We start from the raw sequence: 20,596 nt of genomic DNA on the forward strand, positions 1-20,596 counted from the left end.
GTGCTAGACATGCTACCAGAGGAGAAAGTGATCAATAATACCGACTTATCTTTTGAGCTACTCTAATGGCTAGCCTGGCAAGACACACACACACTCTTTGGTACGATAGTGGCGCAAAAAAATTATCTGAATAATCAATCACTTTCTGCTTGGATCTAAGTTGCATTCCACATGATAAAACCCATATCTAACATCATACTCAGACTCAGAACCTATGACTAGGCAGATCATAGGCCATAGGAGATTAAAAAAAAAAGCTAGATATTTTGTTAATGGACTTGGTATTAAACTGACTCATAATGACTTATATGTATAGATTAATACTTCTCTTATTCTTCATGAGAGATGTTCCTAACTGCAGTGGATTGTGGTTAAGACAATAACTCACAACTGGTCAGAGAACAGAAAATAAGAGACTACACAGGATGTTCAACACTGAAGGAAACATGGCGTACTACGAGCCGCATCCCAAGTTTCAGGGATTACTACAGCTGAGAATGACTGGAAGAGCTGGGAGCAAGGGATAGCTACAAGAAAACATAATCTTTAGACACAGAAGGGCAGTTGCACACATGAACTCACAGAATTTCAACAACATAAATAAAACCCACAAAAGCCCAAAACAGACCAAATCTCAACAAGCAGAGAAGTGATGGCCACACAGTCTGACCCCTCGCTGTGGAGCTATTTGCAATTGTTAGGTACTGGAAGAAACTTTGCCCTGAGTATAGTTCCTTGTAAGTCAACCACCCCTCTCCAGTAGAAGACTACATGGCCAAGAATATTTGAGATTTGTTGGAGAGAACTGAATATGATCAAAGTACATATAAAACTTACAAAGAACTAATAAAATTTTCAAAGGAAAAGCCCCAGCTGAATCCATTCCAAACTGTTGACAGGTATAAATAAGAGAATGTGTTTTGTTGTGCTGTGTTGTTAGTTTAGTTTAGTTTAGTTTCTTAGGCAGAGTCTCTCACTCTGTAGTCCAGATTGGCTATCTCATACTCAGACTGACCTCAAGCTCACAGCAATCCTCCTGCCCCAGCCTTTCAGTTACTGGGTCTGTAGGCTTGAGCTACCAAGCATGGTTGAGGTTGTAGCTTGAAAGTGTTGAGTCTGGAGTGTTTGCTTCACAACCTCAGATAAATATAGAATAAATAGAGAATCTCCCTTTGTTCTCTCTCACTCAGGATTATTTGTAAAACTTTATTTGGCTTTATGTTCTGGCCTTTTACAATGGTATGATCTGTTGGCTCTTCAAGTAGAGGGTAAATTAGTTTGAGGCAAAAATATTTGTTTATATTTTCTGCAATGTCATGAAAGAAAGACATTTTTCATTAATCATTGCCATGAAAAATAATACAGAGATGTTAGACAGAGTGTTTTAAGCCTGTAATACCAGAAATTGGGAGGGTGAACAGGAAATATTGTCAGCCTGGACTATGAGGCAAAATTTTGCTACATAAAGAAACAAACAAAGAAACAAACAAATAAGTAAGAATAAATCAACTGGATAAATATGCACTGTAGTATATTATGTATAAATAATACAGACCTGAGTAAAATATACAGTGAAAATTTGGGGAAGCAAAGCTTGTATATTTGTAAAACACATATATTAATGCTTCCTAGAAAAGTAGAACGCGTATGCCTCAAAATAACTTTCCATTATACTCAAACAAGCAAATAAGGGAAAGAAAACTCTTCTTCCAAGGAAGACATTTGCCCAAAAATGCCCATGTTCTTAAGAATGCTTGCTTTCCACCCTGCTTAACAGTGGCTCCTGTGCATGCTAGAACAGTTGGAAGCTGTGCAGTTCTCTCACGGTTTCTGGGAAATTTGTCCAACTTGGGTACAGCATTGGAATCCTTTAAGAACCCTGACTAGGGTCATTTATCAAGATGACACAAACTCTTGCGTTTGCTATGTCTTTTCAATGATTTGGATATAATTTAGGCACAGGAAACCATAATTGGTTTCCCTAGAAATACTCAAATGTCATCAAGCTATTACCTAAAACACTGGTTAAACAAACACATCACACAGAGAACTTGAGAATGACTTCAGAATGCTAATGTCAAAAAATGTGACTTTCTGTACTTTGTGTCTTCCAAGAAAATACTTCAGGTACATTGAAATTCAGTGTTAGTATTGTCCTGAGGGACATAAAATTTTATACCTGAAAGAAATTGTACTTATATTTTAACAATGTATCTCAGGGGCCTTTGAGATAGGTCAAGAGGTAACAGAACTTACTACCAAGTCTGGCATAGAGAGCTCAATCCTGGGGGACTACATGGTGGAGAAAGCCCACTCCTCCAAGTTTTGCTTTAATATCAGACATGAGCTATAGCATGAGCATCACAACCATCCTACTCCCCCCCCCATCCACACACACAGACTTCTAAAAATGTCATTTTGTTCAAAAGGTCCTTAAAAATACATTACTTCACTTTTCTAGTTGCTTCAACATGGTCTTTTTATGTTTGGCATTTTGCAGAACGTCAATAATGTTATCAATGGCATATAGACTGGTAAGTGGCAGTGGAGAAATGTTAAGGCATAGATTCTCCAAGCTATTACCCTTTCATTCAGTTCTGGAATGAAAACAAATGTGGGTGCCTACATCAGGTTCCCATATATGTAAGTGGAGAAGCAACCAAATTTAATAGTCTTCAGCTGAGCACAGTTTTTTTCCTAGCATTTCCTGGTCATTTTTCTATCTTAAAATTGCTAGCAACATAGCACACCTCCACATACCGTTTGATGTCAATGCAAGTAAAACTGGTTGAACGTCAAGTCATTTCAAGAAACTGTAGATTAGTGCTACACTACAGTGTTGGCAATGCAGAGCACCATCTGACTGAGTTCATACCCTACCTAGGAAAGCTGAGCAAGGTTTGGCTTGGTTAATGCAACAAGAAGGAAATGATTAAACTGAATCAACCTTTTCAGCTTTCTAATTTTACCTATGCCATGTGCTATGCATGTTCTCTCAGTATCTCACCACCACACAATGACACGGATATTTCCTAGTGCTCTAAAGCTAACATCTATGCGTTCATTTTACGTACACATTGTATTTTAACCATTGAATGTTCACCTTGTACACATGAAATGCACATGTTTCTAAAACTCTCGTTTTCTTTCCCAATCTTTCTCTATAATTAATAGCCATGGTTAGAAGTCAACGACACACAGTATGTCTTCTGAGTAAGAGAGAACGACAAGAGTCCTATACTGAAAGATGAACTTACCCATAGTCCCCTTTATTTATGTGGTCAATTAACTCCGGATGAACAAGGCACACATTCTGGGAACATTTCCATTGCTGTCCTGAGCATGTACTGTAAAGACAAATAAACATTACAGAAGTCCTTTGACCTTTACAGAATATGTTTCCAGAACAAGAGTTACTATTGTTACATTGCTAAGTAAGTCATGGAGGAAATTTCTTGATTAATGTTAGCCATGTTGTTGTTTGATTGTTGGCGCAAATAAATCATTAATCTTGAATTAGGTGCTAGTCATTGTGCTCTTATCCTCTGAAGTAACTACATAATGCATGACCTCATATTCACTGAAGTTTAAATCAAATTAAAATATAGATTTGATATACATGTATTTGAAATTTTTCCTGAAGGCTAATACAATTTAAGCAGCATGTTTTCGTGTGTACTTACTGTGCTCAAAAAAACTCCGAAAAACAAAATCACACTTTGTCAGCAGTCTATCAAAACGTATATAATTTAGAATATGCCTAATGAGAACTTGATATATGGAGATGGCTTTCTATGAAACATCCAATTTAAGGCTTGCATTAAATATACACATAATTACATTGCCAAAATTAATTTCATGCTTCTGAAAATGAATGTCTTACAGCATGTGATTTTTTTTTTGCCTAGATGCATTTAAATGTCTGCTTTAATTAGAAGATTTCCTCATTCCTGAAGAAATACACAGAAAATAGAGCTCAGTTCTGTGCCACTTAGATTACTTACCAGGAGTTGCAGTTTTCCTTAACTACCGATCCTTCTTCATAATGTTGGTTACCTCTGGAGCAACCTGATAACAGGACAATCAAACAAGTGAAAATTCTGAAGTGAAGAAACTATATTTACATGACAAGCCATCTATGATGGCCATTAGTTGACAGAACGTGAAAACTAGGTAGTGCCAATCCGATAGCAGTCTCCATTTGGTTTGTGTTAAGGTTTATATATAAAATTCTTCAATGCTCCTTCTGTGAGATTCGGGTTTTACAGTGAACATTACATTGCAAAATAGGATGGTAAGAAGTGAAAACTAGATTATCAAGAAATTAATCACTAACTTTGCTTTAAAAATGTTTAAATTAGTAGTGTATAAACATGAGTCAGTTTATGGTATTTTCTATTTTTAAACTTTAATCAGATCTTATCAGTTGACAAATGACCTGAGTTCAAAATCATAATGACCCAATACAATACAGTTTAGCTGAATTCACCTGACAAATACCTTTTCTCCAGTGTTTTGGCTCATGGGAAAAAAATCATGAAATCAGTAAAATTGCAGCTGTTTTTCATGAAGAACCATGTACCTTGGAGAATAAAGAAGACACCAGAAAATAGAAAGATACTCAACGTTTGTGGATTAGTAGACATAATATTGTGAAAATAGCCACATTATGTGAAAATAGCAATTTACAGAGTCAGTGCAACGCCCATACAAACTCCAACACAACTCTTCACAGAAATTGAAAAAAGAATTCTTCAATTTCATAAGGAAACACAAAATATCAGATAGTTAAAACAATCCTGAATTTAAAAAAAAAACTATGGAAATCAATGTGGTAGCTCCTCAGAAAGCTTGGAATAGATCAACCTCTCAATCCAGCTGACACATTCCTAAGCACATACTAAAAGGACTGCCCATCTTTCTAGAGAGACACTTGCTCATCCATGTGCATTGCTGCTCTATTTATAATAACCAGATATTAGGAACAGCCCAGATGCCCATCAACAGTTCAATGGATGATGAAAATGTGGTATATTTATACAAAGAATTCTATTCGGCTATTAAGAAAAACAAACTTAGGAAATTTGCATGTGAATAGATGAAGCAAGAAAAAAAATCATCCCGAGTGAAGTAACACAGACCCACAAAGACAAATATCGTGTATTTTCTCTTATATTTGGATTCTAGATTTTCAGATTTCAGTATGTGTGCTATGATCCAAATAATCACTGAGGTCGGGCACTTGGGAAGGGAGAGGAGAAGAGAAGAGGTAATGCTCTTCCAATAAAGGGGGGATAGAATGCAGCATTGTGGAGATATTTAGAGGAAACTAGAATAGGGGATCTAAGTGGGGACAGGATATCTGGGCAAGGTAAAGGAGGGACTGTGTGGAGGAAAAACTAACACTGAAAAGCTTTGGAAAAATCATACGGGTACATGTGATAATTATCACATGTACTCACTCATAAGTGGTTTTCAAACATAAAGCAAAGAAAACCCACCTGCAAACCACAATCTCAGAGAACTTAGACAACAATGAGGACACTAAGAGAGACATATATTATTCTAATCTACACGGGAAGTAGAAAAAGAAAATTTCTCCTGAGTAAATTGGAAGCATGGGGACCTTGGGGGAGGGTTGAATGGGAGGGGAGAGGCAGGGAGGGGAGCAGAGAAAAATGTAGAGCTCAATAAAAATCAATAAAGTACATTACCACCAAAGATATAGGTTCATATTTTTGCAGAGCATACTCTGTTCATTTATCATTTGTGTATATTAAATAAACATAAGTTCTGCTAAAAAATCATATGGGAACTTATGACCACAGAAGCCTCCTAAAATATTTATGAAAGGATTTTAAATGAATACTGAATAGCAGTAGATAATATCCCAAGTAGATATTATATGCCACCAAGTAAAACCTACAGGGCAAGACCTAGGCTATACTTTTATGAGGCATTAGCCAAAAGGATCCCTTCCCAAGAATCACAGGCTTTTGCCAAGGTTATCCATCATTCTTCACAGTCTTATCAGACTTATCGTAAGACCCTATTACTGAAGACAATATTTCCTTATGTGATCAAGCACAGAGGAATCAAGATGTGTCCCAAATAGAATCTTCACCCCTACTGACCAGTGTTCATTGCCTTGGGAGGTACTCCACGTGCTATCTGAAAAAAAAAAGTAATGCTCATGTCACCCACCCAAAACATTTGCAATCTACAATAGCAACCTGCCAAAATGTTAGGAGAGTAGCCACCAACCACTTTCTGATTGGATTTAAGGTCCATTCTAATAGAGGGAACCCTGACAATGTTAATGAGGCCAAAAGCCTGTGACTGTATAGGTCATGGGCCTAGGAGGAACCTACTACCACTACTATCGTTCTGCTGAAGAAGCATAGTAATACAATCACTCCTACTGATAATTTGTTCTGCCCATAGATGAGTTCCTGGCTCAGTCCTCCATCAGAAAAGATGAAAGTTACTTCAAAGACCCACAGCTGAATAGTTTGCAGAGAGCGAGAGAATAGTTTTCAGTCCTCTGTAACATGAACGGGGGCCTGCTTGTTGTTGGGGTTTTTGTCCCACCTGGTAACCCACAACTGTTTAGCCCCAAAGAAAATCACACATAGGTCTCCATAAATTATAAGCTGGTTGGCCCATTAGCTCTAGCCTCTCACTGGCTAACTCTCACATCTTGATTAACCCATTTTTTCTGATCTATGTTAGCCATGTGGCTCAGTACCTTTTTCAGTGGGACAGATCACATCCTGCTGCTTAGGTGGTCTGGGCAGGAGTGGAAGAATTAACTTCCTCCTTCCCAGAATTCTCCTGTTCTCATTGCATTATTTCTACTTTCTGTCTGGTTTTCCCACCTATACTTCCTGCCTGGCCAATCAGCGTTTATTTAAAACATGATTGACAAAATACAGACAATTTTCCTCTTTCCTAAATGGCATGTCTCATGAAACCCCTTTCTTCAAGGCTCAGGAAATTGTGAGGAAAAAGCAGCAAAAAGATAATAAAAGCCAGAGGTTATGAATGACTCAAGAAGAACAGTATCTTCCAGACATGACAGGACTAACACACAAATGCATCCAGAGAGCAAGACAGCATGCAAATACCTGTACAAGTTCAAGCCTGATCGAGTCCCAGCACTGAGAGGGACATGGACACGGGAGCTCACCTCTAACCAAGGTGTTTACAGTTGATAGCCACTTACAAAGGAAAAATAAGCTTTCCACAATGATACATCACTGAGAATATCAATCACACTTCAGGGCAGGCCCCATGATCAAGAGTAGTTAGGCAACACAAGGTGAACACCATGATATTTTGCATGTGAGATTTTTGCTGCATTTTGTTTGGTTTGGCCATTTTTAGTCTTATTGTATTTGTTTGTTTGTTTTGATTTTCTATGTTTTTTTTTTTTTTGAGGGTGAGAGAAAGCAAAGAGACCGAAGAGTTGGATAGGTACAGAGGTAGCGATGATATGAGAGGAGTTGAGGTATGAGAAACATGATTAAAATATACTAAGTGAAAAATATTTAAGAAAAGAAGAGAAATAAGAAGAAGAGATCCATATGCCTCTTAACTATTTACTGAAATTGATTGACAACTGGTTTATAAAGTTATGTGAACTATCCGAAAGAGACCAATGATGAATCATGATAATAAGGAAAGTGTTCAGTGTCCTATAATCACTGAACAGGCATTTTTCAAAAAAGATAAACTCAAATAAAAGGGAGATTTAACTTTAAGCACGGAGTTTAATTACTACCCAGGTGAGGTAGTTTTGATAATGAATCAGTCCAGCTGTTACTGGAATACAGAATCAGACAGTGCCACGAGATAAAGAATTCCAAGGCTGGAGGTTTGTGTCAGTCATAGAGAGTACTTACTTAACACACAGGAAGGCTTCAGCTCTGCTTGGTATACTTTAGATTTATATTAAATCTAGACTAGGCATCTCAGTAGGGGAATTGATAGAAGTATATAGAAATCCAGAAATACATATACATTACGTATTTCTTAAAACCTGAGACTACATGTCTATTTCAGCAGTATGTTTAAGCAAGAAAAAGTTGTCCAGGGCTGAGCTCAAAGTATACCAGACGGGAAACATTCAGAATAAACTAAGAATGAATGGCCCGTAAGGAAACAGGGAATTCAATAGAGGTTGAATCTGAAAGAAAAGAATTTCTTATGAGCAAAATGGTTGGCACAGGGTCTAGTGGTGTTGCTCTTGTTCTTGTTACTTGACACACCCAGGGTCATCTGGAAAGAGGAACCCTCAACTGGGAAAATATCTCCAACACAGTGGCCTGTAGGCAAGTCTGTGGGACAATTTTAGACTAATGATTGATGTGGGAGGGTCACAGTGGCAGTGACAATAGACAGAGGGCATAAAAAAAAAAAACTGAGAAAGCAATGAGGAGCAACCCAGCAAGTAGCGCTCCTCCATGGCTTCTGTTTTGGTTCCTGCCTCGTGGTTTTTGCCTTGAATTCCTGCTATGACCCCCTGAGATGATAAATTTTAAGTTGTCAAATGAAATAAACCCTTTCTTCTCTAAGCTTCTTTTTTTTAATGCTGTTTATCAAGTAACGGGAAACAAACCAGTACAGCCAGTCATGCACAACATTGCCATAGATCAAGAGCAAGAAAGCAAAAATCTGGACATATCATTCAATTCTGGAGAAGTTGTCAACAGCCTCATTAGAAAGGGGTCGGAAGAATAGCAAAGAGAGGAAGCCTGTCAGAATAAGTTGATGTGGAACTTGAAAGAAAGAAAGCAAAATTATTCTTTCAGATATTTTGCCATTAAATGGACAAAACAAAAAAATTATAAAGAACAGAGAAAAGGAAAGGTCTTCTTAAAATTAAATTAAAAGACTTTTTAATTGCATTTAGAAGACTGAGGTGTGTGTGTGTGTGTGTGTGTGAGAGAGAGNNNTCATGTGATGTGTGTGTGTGTGTGTGTGTGTGTGTGTGTGTGAGAGAGAGAGAGAGAGAGAGAGAGAAGTGGGGGGGGGGGATTGTAATACAGAGGAGTACTTGAAAAGACAAAGGTACTCCAGCACTCCAAGGTCACAAGAGGGAATCGGTTCAACTGAAATGAGAACCAAGATGGAACTAAAACAGGGATAATCCTATAATGATGGAAGCATAAAACAATACCATTTTTCAGTTAAAATGTATATGAAGTATATTAAAGCGAGTTCGCCCAATTATTTTTACATATCATTCATATAACAGTTTTGTCAAAAACATTACGTTAAATTAAAAATAAATCTAATGACTACTGAAATTAAGGGAGTCTTACAACTTTCACAGCTTTTAGAATTAGATAAATCAAAAGTGTGAAGAGGGAAATAGTTGGTCTTGTTGCCTCAAGGAAAGATAATAATACGGTGCCTGTGATTTCCTTTAAGACACTTCATCACCTTGTGTTATAAATATCTGTGCAGGCTGAAGCTGCACCGGAGGAAAGACAGTAACTTGCTGTAATCAGGAATCTGCGCCCCAGGGGTATGCCCTAGCATGCATTCTAAGAGGCCAGACTTGAGGCTAGCTGCTTTGAATGCTTACCTCATCCACATTTTCAGCACCAGAATTAGCATAGTGAATATAAAAATGGGATTTTATTGGTAAAAGGAGTGGCTTTTTAATAAGCACAGTGGATCCAAATAACTCACATTGGTTAAGCTAATAGTATCCAATTTATGTGGTGAGCTAAAATATTACAGTGTCACATTGTACCTCTCAACTCAGAGTTCATATTTATCTATATATCCTTAAGGACAAATTGTACACAATTGTGGACTGGACCTCGTGCCCTCAGATTGATCTTTTCCTGCATACAGTCCCATCATTTAAGAAGATTTGCCAAATTGATACCTACTCAAACGATAATAGAACCTCTGTAACAGGAGCACGTGTTCCTCCAGTAATTTTTTTTTCAAGAAATGAATTCCTATCAGGACAAAGACTTGAAATTTCACCCAGCTCAGAGAGGTTATGTGAATTTGCTTGTATTTATCACCAATGCATTTTTTTTTTGGAATGGTCAGTATGTGTAGCAGAATTTGAGAATTTGATTGTCATTAATCTTCATTCAAATATTGTTACGGAAGTTGCAAAGGGATAAAGGAGCTCATTCAAATCAAGAATTCAAATATGTCAGTGATAAACACACATGCGTGCTTGCATGTATGTGTGTGTGTGTATGTGTGTGTGTGTGTGTATGTATGTGTCTGTTTTTTGTGTGTGTGTGTGTGTATGGTTTATTTGCCCATGCTGGTGGTTTTTTAAAGTCTGTCACTATCACTGTTTTCTGTATTTGAAATTTGAAATTCTCAAGTTACTAGATACAATGCTGCACATAAGGAAGGAAAGGATGTAATTAATGTATGTCTTGCTTCCATTTTATATAAAATTGATATATTTATCTTTATTCCTTAAGATAATGCAAAATATCAAGTTTTTTTTTTTATTTGAGCACTTCTCAGGACAGAAATAGAAACCAGCATGTAACTTGGTCACATGAAGCTAATAAATCACTGTGTAATAATGTAGGAAACATACAATATAGAGAAAACCTGGAAACAAAAACATTGCTTTGCACATGAAAAATTAGTGTAAATCATAACTATTTTCTTTTTTAGTTTATTTCACACATTTCTTCAATTTCATGTAATGCTCGTTTCAACAAATTATTTTCCAAAGGAAGACAAAACAAAAGGAAAAATTACCTTTCTTGAGAGCAATTATAGTCTAATGTGAGCTTTTTTTCTACTAATTGAAATGAGTAATTAACTGCTCCTATCCATAATGAATGGAGTAAAAGTTCGCTCTGGAACATAAATTCTACCTAAAATATATCTCTGGGTTGAAATCTTTGAAATATTCCCCTCTCAAGCAAAAATTGGTGTTGAAGAGGTAGCGATTACTTTTCAGAATGGACTACATGTTTTAAATAGGAAAAGTCTGGATACACTTATTGTATCTACAGCACTTTAGCTGAGTCAGGCATTACAGGCTCATACCTGTAATCCCAGTAAGTAGGAGGGAGGCTTCAGTCGGAAAACTTGCTGACTTTAAGACCTGTGTGATCTATACAGGTCAGCTTAGGCTTCAAGGTGAAAGTCGGTCTCCTTTGTCAGTGAAAGAGGAGAGTGAATTATAACTTATTTTATAATATTAATATGCAAACTGAGAGTAAATTGACCTAAGGTATACCTGGATCTCCATAGTACTCAGGAAACTGAGGCAAGAGATTTAACTGAGTCCAAGAATTAAAGCCTAGAGCGCAAAACAAAGCAAAACCTAATCTCAAAGTAGGAGATAATTATATTTCGTTGAAATTGTGACTTAAAAAAATGCAAGCACTAAGATAGGTGTGATCTTACATGATTATTAATTTTCTGAGAGATTTCAATGATTGTTCCCAATATCATTTATTGTTTTTACAAGCCCCATACTTATCTTTTCTGGCACATTATATTTATTAACCACTGCAGGACAATCTACCTTCCAGATGATGTTGTAGGGTTACACTGTTGTCCATGTAGGTCACCAGATTATTACTCTTTTACAATGGTTCTAGTTGCTCCATATGCTACAGTCTTCTTACTCACATAGATCATATGTTTCTCAAGATGTGAGACTTTATAATGTAAATAATATAATACAATTATAATATAATAAATAAATTTATATAATATAAATTAAGAATATAATACTTTTTATTAGCACATCAATGCTTACTTCAAGGATACACTAAAAGCTTTAAATACCATCAATAGCTTTTACCAGACCGTCACCTTGAAAAAAAAAATGTAAGAGTTACCTGAAAATGAGAAAATGATGTTTCACTCTTTGACAAATACAGTTACATGCTTTTTAAAATGTGTTTATTCATTAAAATTATATGGCTAAAAAACTATAGGAAAGAAAGGAGAGCTGGGAGCGGGAAAGGAGGTCGTCCCCAAGGAAGAGGAAACCAACTGGTTATCCACTGCCAAACTGTCAGTTGCGAAGTCATAAGCACACACACACAAAAAAAATCTTCATATGGACCGAGAATCTTACATTTAGGAATATATATATATACATATATATATATTGCATTCATGTAATAACAATTTTAAAAAAGGCCATGAGTTTGAAGAAAGAAGTGTATGGGAGGGTGCAGAGGGAGACAGGGAAGGGAGAAGTGTTATAATTATATTGTCTCAAAACTAAAACAAATGAAAAGTTAAAATTATGTCAAAATATTACTTGATGAATATTGCATTCAAAAACATAAAAATTTTCTAGATAACTATTCCTAATAGGAATGGATCTTGAAGAAGAACAATAACTTTACTAAATCACCATAACCTCTAACTGCATTCTAAATATTTGTCCTTAGACCCACAATAAGTTGGGGCCTTCCCTCTTCATCTACCAAATGTCTCTTTGCAACAGAGATCATTACAAAAAAAAAACCAAACTGATGAAAACGCAGAGTTATGGAGCCCAGTCTCAACTATATCCAGAATACAACTCCTATGCCTAAGGCTCAGGGACCATTGTGAGGGATGGGTGGAAGATTATAAGAGCCAAAGAACCAGGGAGTTTGTTGTGAAGCTGTCTCCTGAGAATGTCGATGTCCAGCCCACTAATATGACTACCTCGACATGGGCTTAACGATGATGATACAAACAGACATGCTAACATGGATGGAGAAAGCCTGTGAAGCCTCAGCCCGACACACAGATCTATAGACAACTAAGAGATGCTGCGAGGAGGAGAAATAGTCATACCCAGGGAAGAGTACAATTGGCTATCTAATACCAAATAGTCATGAAAACATATACACTGAAGTAGCATTAGACAGAGTAGGTTGTGTTTAGGAATGTGTACATGTTATATTTGTGTGTGTATACATATACATACATAGAGATAGAAGTTGTCAACAAGTAATGAAAAAAGGAGGCCATGAATTTAGACAGGAGCAAAGAAAGATAGGTAGAAGGGTTTGAACTGATGAAACTTAAGAAGAAATTTATGTAATTATATTATACTCTCAAAAAAATTGAAAGAAATAATTTAAAATGCATTTATTCTTTACAATTATACAGAAATAAGATTATTATTTAATTTCATAAATCTGTCATTCAAAAAACATAAAAACTTTCTGGGAATCATTTGATACTAAATGAACCAATATTTAGTAGGGTGCTCAGGTGATCTTCATGTGCTGTAACTAGAACACAAAAAATAACCATATCCTTTCCATAGCTACTTATACAATCCATGCAGAGTAAGCTATCCCATTAAACAAGGGGGCACAAAATAATGGACAGATTAAAGCCTGAAGGGTACAGGAACTTTCATGCAATAGTAAGTTCTCAATAATATTACTTACTATTAGAAAGAGGAATAGAAGTGTTAATAAGAAGCATGGTATTTTAGAAAGGTCTGGAAAATATCTACTATGTGTAGTAAGTTCCCATGTGGCATTAAATGAATTTCTCCTATATACAACATTCAAACATACACTATTTGGGATAATGCTTACAAAAAAGAATCCCACCTCTGACTGATTCTGGGCATAGAGCTCTATAAAAAGCCCATACATTATCATTGAGTTATTAATATAGATTGTCACATAATTTGACTTTAATAGTTCCTTTATAAATCATTTCAATGTGATAGAATAAACAAATTCAATTACAAATGCAGCTCTGAACCTTCTTATACTTTCCAAGAAATCACTGTCTTTTAAGCCTAAAATATATACAGTTGTGTCCCAGGGCTACTGTCTACACTTATGCTAGTTGGGCTTTGGACACGGCCAAAATTCGAATCACAGAAACTATAGTTGCAATTGCATTAAATGAGAAAAGAGGGTCAGGGAAGAAATAGAGATTGTAGGATACGGTTGAGTGGAAACTACATGCATTCCCAAAGAATGACACCCATACTCACAACCATCAGAAAGACCCAGCATCAATCCAGCCTTCCAGCTCCCCATGGGTAGCTAGTAATTTATATTCCATAGGGAAAAAATAAATTCCAAGTGTTTGTAATCCATCTTAGTGGTATTTTCTGTTATATAATCACATTGACTCCAATAATTAATTTCATTTTTACAGTTTGTGTCACATAATTTTTTAAAATATTAGCAAGGAACGTCTTATTTAGTAGTTGTGAAGATAACACATATACAGGACCTGTTACTAGTCTTGAAGAAATAGAGCTAACATTTCCTCATTATTCATGACATTTATTTTGTAATTTCTTCCTTGCAATAATTAGTTGCATTATTATTTCTGAAAAGGAGAATTGGGAAATTTGACAGGTACCAGCTGAACAAATATGAAAATAGCATTTATCTAAGATAGCAAGAACTAACTCTACATATATCACTGGGCCTACAACTCAATGATAGAGCCCTTATCTAGTATGCCTGAGGCCCTGGGTTCATCCTCGAATAATGCAAGAACATCATAAATTAGCATGATATATATGGCTACTGTAAAATTATTTTATCTAAAGACTTCTTATAATAATTTTAGTAAAAGGAGACATACTCTCTACTATTGGATGGAACATCAAGCTTTACAAGAGCAAAGATCTTGTATTTACCAGAGACGTGGAAGAATAGGAGCAGGGAGATGTAGAGAGTGTTCATAAGTGGCATTGCATCATAGTTAAATAGGAACAGGAAGTCCTGGGTGTGTTATTGCCCAGTGGGGAGGGGGGGTGGGAAACAGACAAAAGCAATGTGCCTGTATGTCACATTCACTAGAATAAAGGCAATTGAATGTTGTAAACATAAACAAATGATAAACACTAAACTTTATTTAAATACTATGCGATATATATGTGTACAAAACATCACATTACACCCTTAATACTTTTAATTTATGTCTTGTGTCAGTTAAAAAGTAAATTTAACTTAAATAAAATTTACAAACCCTAAGCAATTATTCTCATAGGCGTAACTTGTTTTAAGTGAAAAGTAACTTATTTTAAAGGACTAAGTACCTATCCTGTCTTGCTAAAAAGAAAAAAAGAGTTCTAGATGTGAAGGCAAAGTGAGAAGCTGTTCATGGTCAAAAGCAAATCATGGGAAGAAAGCCCAATATGAGACAGGAAGAGAAGCTCAGACCCATCAGTAATCAGGGAGAAGCCAGTTTCTACTGTTCTTCTAAAGAAAGGTCGCAACACTGGCTATTTAAAATATCGGGTAAATGAATTTGTAAACAGTGCCAGATTGGGACTAACAGACTGGAATAGACAGTGTTGAGAGCCAGGAAGCAGTGCATGTTCCATTGCTAGGATCCCCAGTGTTTTTGTTTGTTTGTTGTTTATTAGCACATAGTTTCAGGAGCAGGCATGTGAAGGGAGTGGAAATATAAGAACCAGAGGTGGGAGGAGCACTGTAATACGCTGTCTACTGGACGTGGTATAACTTTTGTACCCACAAACTCACAGGAGCAATGGCTACTTGCATGAGACCTGCTCAAGACTGGGCACGTTAACAGTCTATCACAGAGCAGGGAAGGACACATGAGACCCCAATTATCTCTGACAGCTATAGACTTCAGTGTCTACCTGGGATAAAGAGTCACAGTCCCCTCAGGTACACAGGCTCTAGTGAGTACTCCTTACCGCGGCACCCAGGCTCATGAAGGCACCAGTAACTAAACACAGTGGGCCCACACACATGAAAACAGGAGGTGAGTTTGATGGAAAGAAGAGGTTCTGTGAGTTGGGAAAGTAAATAAGAGGGTAACTGGAGGAAACTATGATAAAAGTACATGATACCATGACACTGTAAAAGAATAATTTAAATAAAAATAAGTTATTTTAGTATGTTGAGACCAGGAAAGGCATTTTTATTTTTATTTTTAAGATAAGCATTATTATTTATACGATAGAGTAAAACAGAATGGGATGATTTGCAACAATGGCAAAGTTCAAATAATATTTAAAATTTTTATAAGATTATATAGTAACCCAGTTTTGCTATAAATTTTATTACTATGGGTTATGACAAAAAAACTTCTAAAAGCATGTCCTTAGAGAACCCTTTACAAATATGCACACTAACAAGGGAAGAATGCTACTTATGCCTCTGTGACACATAAAAATTATCCAATTTTTGTTAATTTTTTAATTATCAAAATTATCAATTTTTAAGACTGGTTTTGAAAGAGAAATTTTACATGAGACTCTGCCCCAGACTTTGCCGTGGTTGCAAATACCCATTCATTACGGAGAGAACAGAAGGGAAATAACAAGAAAGGGGCACTACAGAGGTCCAGTCATGCACAAAGACACACCCAGACCCTCAGACATCGTGCAGTTTGACAACAGCAAAAACCAACATTGTCTTTAACAGAAGGAAGCTTAAAATTCATAGTTCAGATATATAAAATCAGTCCACATGGTTTATAATGGCATATAAGTTTATAGTGTATCCTAAATAACTTTAATTAACTCAATTCTCTCCATCCAGAGTTGAAATAACATATTTCACTTTGCAAAATCACTGTCTATGGACTAGACACACATCGATAGAGAGGCAGTATGCAATATAAGACCTTGAACACTTGTCCATAGTACTCAGTGTCCCTACCTAATCTTTCTTTCCCTCCTGCCTAGTTACTGATTCTGCACTGTACAGTTTCTTACAAATTCATCAACCCCTGAAAACACTGAAATGTCGCCTGGCTCATTCATCCTCTAGATGACCCATTCATCTCTTATGTCTCAGTTCTATTGTCCTGGGTTCTAGTTGATTGAGTACATTCCTCTCACAAATACTGCCCTCGGGTATCATCAACTTTTTTGAGTTCCTCTAGGGTAAGACTATGTCTTTCAAAGTTCCTGTTCTTACAGCATCTGATCCTACTTACTGAGAGGCTTGTCCATGCCACTTGTTTCCTCACCCTCCCATACAACTCCAAATCTGAAGCATAGATTAATTGATGAACAAACTCAAAACTTAGGACTGAGGCCTGATATTTAAAGATTATCAAGAGCTTCAAGATGGCACCAGCTGAGCGTGAGAGTCCTCTGAGAATGGGAAGCTCTTTGATTACATAGTTACACTTCTGAGACACTTCATACCCATTCCAAAGTAGCATCTCTTGATAAATTTTAGTAAACAAATGTGATTCCAAATGCCCAACATGACCTAAATGATCTGACATACAATAACTTATAGTCACCTCTCAAACTTATCTCCTGTCCCCCACCTTTCCCTCATCATGACTATCTTAAAACAATGGCTTCCTTCCAGTTGTTAAACAGAGCTGTGGTCTTCACGCTCAGATCTGTAACATTCTTGTGCAAACTGTTCTCCAATTCAACCCCTTCTTTATTATGTGGCATCTTGAATGTTTGTGCTTGGTCATCATCCAGTGAGACAGAAGGCATATAGCTGGCTACATATTAATATTCTCACATATTCTATTATTAATATATTAATATTCTACATATTAAAATTCTCTCAATTTGTGTGTGTGTTCTTGGGCATGGACATATTTGTGTGTGTGTAGATCAGAGTTTAACCTCAATGTCATGCCTCGGGAACTATCATCTTACTTTTAAGATAGGGTCTGTCTCTGTTGTGGAACATGTATAATTGACCAGCTGGCCACTGAACCCCGACATCTTCCTACCCCTGCCTTTCTGGTCAAGAGACCATAAACATATACCACCATTCCTAGTTTTCTATGTGGCTTCTAGATGTCTAACACAGGAGTTAGGGCTTTGTTTTTTGTTTGTTTTTTGTTTATTTGTTTTTTGAGACAGGGTTTCTCTGTGGCTTTGGAGCCTGTCCTGGAACTTGCTCTGTAGACCAGGCTGGTCTCGAACTCACAGAGATCCGCCTGCCTCTGCCTCCCAAGTGCTGGGATTAAAGGCATGCGCCACCATCGCCCGGCAGGAGGTAGGGCTTTCAAGGCAAGTGCTCTCATTATTGAAGCTATTTCCTCAGTCCATAGAAGCATTCTTTTCTCAAAAGAATACATCACTATTCACAGCCTCTCAGTAAATTTCCTACATTTTTCCCTTCCCATCCAATTTGACTAATGTTATAACAATAAGACTTTTCACATTGCCTGGCACAACGGTGATACGTGATGAATTATTGAAGGAAGACTTCATATCTCAAGCACAGTAGTGTATCTGCCACTTTGTAAAATAAAGTAAACATTTACTGAGAAGTCTGGTGGTAAAATTAAAACCTGGACTAAATGGCAATTCTGTGGACAATTTGAAGTGATAAATATATTTTGAAAGGAACATTTTTAAAACTTACAAACAATGTGAATTTAATATGAAAATAAGAGCCGTCAATACCATCTCCATATTGAATTAGGTCTTAAAGTTCCTTCTAACTATAAGTTCTAGTCGTTTAGAGACTCCAAGTTCTAGACCCATTTATAATTGTGTGATAAAGCTCTGATTAAGCAAAGACTTCTGATGAAGAGATCTGGTGCTATGAAATCTTCATCGAGGGAAGTGTATAAGGTACATTTGTCCACAGGGTTTTGTTATAGTAACTTCTGAAAATTAATATCCATTCTCATATAATTACATCTGGGTAGCAAATACTAATATTCTACTTACCTTTCCACACATAATTTCTATTTACTATCTGGGTCTTAGATGCTCACAAGACTAGTCTATGTGACCCTCCTTTCTCTTTAATGATTTTGATTTTAGACAGGCTCTCATAGCCTGGCAGAGGTAGCACAAGCCTTTAATCCCAGCACTCAGGGGACAGAGGCAGGTGGATCTCTGTGAGTTCGAGACCAGCCTGGTCTACAAGAACTAGTTCCAGGACAGGCCTCAAAGCTACAGAGAAACCCTGTCTTAGAAAACTAGAAAATAAAAATAAAATAAAGATAGGCTTTCATGCAGCTCAGTCTGTCCTCAGTCTCACTGTGTAGCTGAGGGTCACCTTGCACATGTCATTATCCTTCCTCTACCTCTAGAGTGCTAGGCTAACAGAAGTGGGCTACCAGTGTTCACTTGTATGGTGCATGTGATCAAACCCAAGACATCATACAAGCTAAGTGAGCATTCTACCATCTGAATCACATTCACACCCCTCTCTCCAGTAGACTTAAAATTTCTAACGTGGTGAAACAAGATAAAAACATACTTGAAGAATTTATTATCCCTAGGTAAGGATAGTGCCTAGTTCTATTTTGCTTTACTTTGTTTTAATGTAATTGCTGATACCATGTCCTCTAATGCCACAGGTTCATGAGCCTGACAAAACATAAGTAAAATGTTACATGGGGATAATGTCCAATGATCAGCTTTGTAAATTTCACAAAATTCTCTATGAAAGCTACACTCAAATGCTTGAGAGTCACAACGAGTGCATAACTGAAAGTTTTAAACAGCATGTATGTTGAAAGAAATTTCAAAACAGAATCCAAATCCATACTTACTACACTCAGACCTGAGCTTTCCCCGTGGTGCCAGTATGGTACAGAAGCCCTATGTTTGAACCAAAGAAACTTTAAAAAGCCAACAAAATTTGTTGAAATAATCATTTTCATTCCACTGAAGGACAGAACGAAGAGGAAGAGAAAAGAGAGGAGAGGAGAGGAGAGGAGAGGAGAGGAGAGGAGAGGAGAGGAGAGGAGAGGAGAGGAGAGGAGAGGAGAGGAGAGGAGAGGAGAGAGGAGAAAGAAGATAGATAAAACTATCAGACCTGATGACTAGGAAAATGTTCAAACACATTCCCAAAACCTACCTTCTGGATCTGAAGGCTGTTTGAGAGGAAGCCATTCTTTTTCTTCACGGCAAAATGACTTGTAATCAGGACAGCAATCAGGGTTTTCCCTTTCACAAAAGCTGTCACAGTAACACAATGCATTGACTTCATAGAACGGAGTGACACAGGCATCGTCTCTGTCTTCACAACAGCCGAAGAGTCTACAGTATTGCCCTCGGAAAATGGCCCTTTTGTGTCGAGCACCTTTGGAAATGGTGTGATTTCTAGGGAAATATGGTCCTGGATCCACTTCTCTTTGCGATAAAGAATGGGTCTCGGCACAGAGTTCTGCCACCAGATAAGAGAAGATGAAGATCTTATATTCGGTCCACATTCTCTAGACGAAGGTTCAGCTTCCACTTTCTGCTATCTCTGCTTCCAGTCTTGGGTTTTTTTTTCCCTTGAAGTCTGATCTCTAATCATCAGAAAACCTCAGCCTGGACCTTGAGACGGATTCCTTACTTGAGCTTCTTATGGTTAAACATTAATAAAAACTTTCGGTGTTTGCACAAGATAATATAAGTGTTAGAAATAGACTACTATAATTTATCGAAAGTCAAAAATGTATATTTTATACAATTTTACAAAGTATGATCATCAAAAAAGCAATCCATCTAAACTCTTAGGAATAAATGCTACATGGGATATTACTTGTCGCTCAGAAATTCTAGGTGTCTAAATCTAAGAAAACCTCTAATATATGCATGTCCCAAAGTATAGTGACATGCAGAAAAATCAGCGATACAATTAGTCATTTTACCTACTTGAATAGTGACTAAATCCAAGCTCTCCCAGTG

The 20,596-nt window shown here is 36.9% G+C and overlaps 1 protein-coding gene across 2 annotated transcripts in view; it reads right to left on the reverse strand.

Annotated features, from left to right (window-relative positions):
• Positions 1–20,383, reverse strand: part of Tinag (tubulointerstitial nephritis antigen) — an 84,999-nt gene extending 64,616 nt beyond the window's left edge. The window contains exons 1-3 of one of the 2 annotated variants that reach the window (XM_050126051.1): positions 19,779–20,383; positions 4,005–4,068; positions 3,258–3,347 (exon numbers count right to left, since the gene is read on the reverse strand). In XM_050126051.1, coding sequence (XP_049982008.1) covers positions 3,258–3,347; positions 4,005–4,068; positions 19,779–20,133 — 509 coding nt within the window. In that variant the 5' untranslated portion in view covers positions 20,134–20,383. The remainder of the gene's footprint in view (positions 1–3,257; positions 3,348–4,004; positions 4,069–19,778) is intronic. The other variant, XM_050126040.1, reaches the window with a different exon arrangement.
• Between the last annotated feature and the right edge of the window lie 213 nt (positions 20,384–20,596).

Source organism: Alexandromys fortis, unplaced genomic scaffold (genome assembly GCF_014885135.2).
Source record: "Alexandromys fortis isolate MF-2015 unplaced genomic scaffold, M_Fortis_MF-2015_v1.1 scaffold_22, whole genome shotgun sequence".
NCBI lineage: Eukaryota > Metazoa > Chordata > Mammalia > Rodentia > Cricetidae > Alexandromys > Alexandromys fortis.